Source organism: Octopus bimaculoides, chromosome 10, assembly GCF_001194135.2.
Source record: "Octopus bimaculoides isolate UCB-OBI-ISO-001 chromosome 10, ASM119413v2, whole genome shotgun sequence".
In the NCBI taxonomy this organism is placed as follows: Eukaryota; Metazoa; Mollusca; class Cephalopoda; order Octopoda; family Octopodidae; genus Octopus; species Octopus bimaculoides.
Genome location: NC_068990.1, coordinates 55,642,354 through 55,647,782, shown reverse-complemented (window position 1 = coordinate 55,647,782; position 5,429 = coordinate 55,642,354). Strand labels below are relative to the sequence as shown.

Sequence of the window (5,429 nt, the reverse complement as noted above, 5' to 3'; positions counted from 1 at the left end):
CGTGCTAACGATTCTGCCAGCTCGCCGCCATAACATATTGTAGTAACGCCGTGCGCATGCGTAGTCTCACGCATGCGTAGAATTAAACAACCAAGCGTTCCCGCTCAATTCATTCTCTTTCTTGCCGGCCAGCAATAGAGCATGGACGTGTCAAGCAGTGTCTCTGACATTCCAACCTGGAGACAGTCTCTTTACGTGTATAGCTGTCACTCTCCATCTTTCGGACTTACACTCGACAGCTCGCTCACATCTACATAACAACGTCCCAACAACTATGCTCACACACATAGAAGCTGTAACAACAAGAGCTAAAGATGTATATATTTACCACCTGAATAAATGTTGTTTAAGTTGATAGTCTGGAGTTCAGCGTTCCGTCATATTCATTAATTTTATATAGGAAAGTCAGGTATACATCTAATGATGTATAACCAACTTTCCTATAATATAATATTTGCCAAAACTGCTTTGCAATCATGAGGTCCTGCATTTGATTCCACATAAAGGTATCTTGGGGAAGTATTTTTTACCATAGCCTCGAATAGAACTAAAGTGAAAATGGTTGGACAGACACTGTGGAAGCTTTTCGGATGAGCGATACTTACAAAGCAAAGGGCCGGTCTTGTTATACACTGTAACTTACTGATTCTGTCCAAGGATTGGGTTAAGAGTACAAGTGTCTAGGAATACTCAGCCACTTAAAAAAACTGGCATCCCATTTGTTACGACGACGAAGGTTCCAATTGATCTGATCAACGGAACAGCCTACTCATGAAATCAACGTGAAGTGGCTGAGCACACCACAGACACGCATGCTCTTTACGTAGTTCTCAGGGAGACTGGCCCTGTGAAATACAGGTACTACTCATTTTTATCAGCTGAGTGGACTGGAGCAACATGAAATAAGATTCTTGCTCAATGACAGAACGCGCTGCCGGAATCGAACTCCCGACCTTACGATCGTGAGTCGAATATCCCCATTCACTACTCAGCCACTTATACTATAATTCAATGACCAAGCAGTTCAGTCAATCGACCAACAGTAATGCTCTGGTCCCAAACCGATTGAGATCCGTTTATTTACTACATAAAATCAGAAACTATCTCGTCTAAGACATAAAAGTTATTTTGTCCGTCTACCTTTATTACTTACTATTCACCATATAAAATCCAAATATTTTGTGTAAGATATGATATAATTCTTTCTCTCTGATGTTCGTGGTTTATCATATAAAAACGATAGATATTTCGGGTAGAGTATAAAACAATTATTCGGTTGAATGTGTATTTATATTACGAAAATAAACTTCTATGATACTTCTGACAACTTATTGTCTGCCATAAGCTTCGCTTTTGGTGTAGATCAAAGGAAACATAAGTTGGTTATTTTTTGAGAAATTGCTCACAGTTGACTGGCTTCTATCACTAAAAACCTGTAACAGTCAGTTCAAATAAGACTAATCCCCAGTTCCTTCATATCTTCGTTAAATAATAGTTCACTAAGTCGATTCATTTACCATGCACTGTAGTTTTCATATAAGCCAAGTAATAATCCATGTAGAGGTTTTCCGAACGATCATTTGTAAGCTCAGACGATAATAATGTTTATTATCAGTATATTATTACATTTAGTGGGAAGAGAGAGGCGGCAATTGTTTCTTTTCTTGTGAAACTCAACCGGAAACGTGTTTAATAATTAAATAATTAGCCGTTATAAATTACTCACCTGTGGTGAAGACAGCCGAAGCACAGAGTGGTGTCCAAGGTAGATCAAGCCAGTCAACGAACTCGGTTTTAGTGAAGTAAAACAAGAGAACGAATGGCCAGAGTACTAGAAGATTCGTCAAACCTGAGAATAGAAAAGAGAAAATATATATAAAAAAAACATGTCTGGAAAGATAAAACTAAAAATAAATCATTTCTTAGAACATTGACATAAAAAATATATATGACTACGATTATGAAGCGAGCGCCGAGGAACAAGGGCTCAGTTCCAACACAATTTCGATTCTACTTGAAGGCATTACATCATGGTGTTAATTCCCTAGGACGGTGTAGTAGTTGCACGTAAATACACACACACACACACACACACTCACTCACAAGCACGCACACACACACACACACACACACACACACACACACACACACACACACACACACACACACACACACACACACACACACACATACACACACACACACACATGTTCCACACGGTGCCCATAAAGGAAAGCTGATTGGCCAATTAACAGGTCACAATCACTAGTTCACAGACCCACTGTTTCCTCTCAGCTTGTCGCTTGTACCGCTACAATCACTGCCTCATACCATCACTGCTTCCTCTGCCTGTCGCTTTTACCACAATAATCACTGGTTCATAGAATCACTGCTTCCTCTGTCAGTTCTACCACCACGGTCACTGTTTTATACAATCGCTACTACTTCTACTTGTCGCTTCTACTGCTATTAATCACTGGTACGTAAACAGGCATACCTTTGCCTTTCTGTCCCAAACAACAATATCCGACCTGTTATGCTTACATTTGACAGAAGTTTTGATGGAAATATTCCACCAGTATTCCTTGAGTCGGTGTTAATGAATGTATTCCATAACAGAAGGATTTTCTAAGTTTATTTCAGGACAGTCTTTTTTGTGGATAGCATTGTAAATTGTTTTAGCGACAACATCGTGCCTCACAAGGAGGTAGTATTTTGACGACACTTTAGGACAGCTGCTAATCACATGCGTAATGTCTTCCACAGAAATATGACATAGCCTACACATGCGGTTGCACCCTGGGATTAAAAGAGCGTCACTGTCTCTCTTGTTCACCAGGTACTTTGTGGCAATCTCCTGTTCCTGGATTGCAAACGCATAGCCTTCAAAGTGTGTTGTGATTTAGTGGTCTTGTGTTCAAGAGAAGCTGCACTTCGTGTCAATTCTACTGTCTTCTTCAAGCTTCCGGGCAACATACCCATGCATGGCCTTTTTTTTTTTTTGTATGCTAAGTGCTTGCCATCCAGGTCTTCTCTGAGGTAAGAGAGCCCAGCTGTTCTGAGGCTGTATAGGAGATCATCGAGAAGAGAGTGTTTCTTCACTGCCAACTCGTACAATGTTGCTCACTTCACTTTTCAGGATTGCATTAATATATTTATTTTTGCTATTGTTGTTTAGCAGGTTCTGCCTCAGTGATACAATACGACATTCGAAGGCCGTCTGCACTGATCTTTCATTTCTTCTTAGGTAGAGCCTGTACGTATGTATACTCTCTCTTTTACTCTTTTACTTGTTTCAGTCATTTGACTGTGGCCATGCTGGAGCACCGCCTTTAGTCGAGCAAATCGACCACAGGACTTATTCTTTGGAAGCCTAGTACTTATTCTATCAGTCTCTTTTGCCGAACTGCTAAGTTACGAGGACGTAAACACACCAGCATCGGTTGTCAAGCGATGTTAGGGAGACAAACACAGACACGCAAACATATACACACACATACATATATATACATATATACGACGGGCTTCTTTCAGTTTCCGTCTACCAAATCCACTCACAAGGCTTTGATCGGCCCGAGGCTATAGTAGAAGACACTTGCCCAAGGTGCCACGCAGTGGGACTGAACCCGGAACCATGTGGTTGGTAAGCAAGCTACTTACCACACAGCCACTCCTACGCCTATGTATGTATATTATATGCATAAAATAATATTATATACACACACTGAACACACACAAAAACATTTATATATTTATATATACACTGTTCGCTTGCTGAGAGGTTCAGAAATTGAAAGCACTGATTACATCTGAAAGTTATTAATGTTTTTATATACAGTAATATTATTGGTTTAAGCAGCAACTCGAGTTTCATATTCAAGCGAAAGTATTTGCCTTGACTTGGTTTCGAATAAACCCGGATTTTCATCATCATTTTCAATCAGCAAAGTGTCATGAAGCATGCCACATTATAAGTGATGGAAATGTACATGATAGCCTGGTAACTGGAAACTATGATGAAACTCCGTGTTTACTCCAAAGCAAGTGAAATTTCTTCGCTTGAACATGAAACTTGACTTGCTGTCAAAAACGAATTTTACTTGATATATATAAATTACACACATACACACACATACACATACATACATACACACACACGTGTGTGTGTGTGTGTTTATGTACTTGTGTGTCCGTGTCTGTGTGCGTGTATGTGCACGCACGCGTGCATTATTATGATTTGAAATTGAACTACATTATAATGTAATTAATGCAGAGCCTGACGATGAAACACAATAACGATGATGAAAGAACGAGAGAAGAGACAAGTGGATCGGTAATGTCTATGTGGATATGATATTAACCTAGCCAGTTCTGAGGAATAAAGACCGTTATCGTAGCAGTAGAGAATAATAATAATAATAATAATAATAATAATAATAATAATAATAATAATAATAGACTGACATTTGTTTTATTTTGAACCTGTTGAAGACACACGAGATGTCGAAATATTGTTCAAAGGACCAATAAATAAGTTACTTTCGAGTTGCGCTTTTTGTCATTGAGTTGGCCGTAGTGATGGATTACGTCCGCTATGTTTACCTTAGTGATGGAATTTGGCAATCGTATACAAAAGTTAAGAACTCATCTATCTATCTAATAATAATAATAATAATAATAATAATAATAATAATAATAATAATAATAATAATGATGATGATGATAATGGATAATGATGATTATAATAATGATGATGCATCCAACTGTAAAACGATCGTTCTTACAAATGCTACTCTTACTCTTGTTAGTATGGAGGAAAAAATGTTTAACAAGAGAAAAAATAAGTAACGAAACTTACCTACTAAAGACAAGAATAGTGAAATCTTTCCAAAATTAACTTCCCCAATGAACTTTTTACAGAAAATCTAAAAGCGAAATAAAATAGAATGAAATAAAAATGAAAGAAAAGATGGAAGACAGGTTTATTGCATTGTTTGCTAAATGTTATATAACTTATAAGAATTAGTCAGCAAAGTAAATTATTCAAGATCAACAAGGAAGGGGGGAATGTCATTGTCATGACGACGAAGTTACTCTTTGGCTTCTTTTTCTATAAATATCTGTACATGCCATTACTACTACTACTACTACTGCTGCTGCTGCTGGTGCTGCTACTACTACTACTACTACTACTACTACTACTACTACTACTACTACTACTACGGAAGATATATACACTACGCCTGAATGATATTATTTACAGCTATTTATATGTGTGTGTGTGTAATTATTTTATATAGTATATACATACACATAATATACGCACGCACACACGTCTGTATACACACACACACACACACATATATATGTGTGTGTGTGTGTGTGTGTGTGTATATATATATATATATATATACATATATATATATATA

At 37.7% G+C, this 5,429-nt stretch overlaps 1 protein-coding gene across 1 annotated transcript in view; it reads right to left on the bottom strand.

The window, feature by feature from the left end:
• Nucleotides 1-5,429, bottom strand: part of LOC106869061 (solute carrier family 35 member F4) — an 87,046-nt gene that overhangs the window by 5,989 nt on the left and 75,628 nt on the right. The window contains exons 8-9 of the mRNA XM_052970968.1: nucleotides 4,859-4,925; nucleotides 1,727-1,849 (exon numbers count right to left, since the gene is read on the bottom strand). Coding sequence (XP_052826928.1) covers nucleotides 1,727-1,849; nucleotides 4,859-4,925 — 190 coding nt within the window. The remainder of the gene's footprint in view (nucleotides 1-1,726; nucleotides 1,850-4,858; nucleotides 4,926-5,429) is intronic.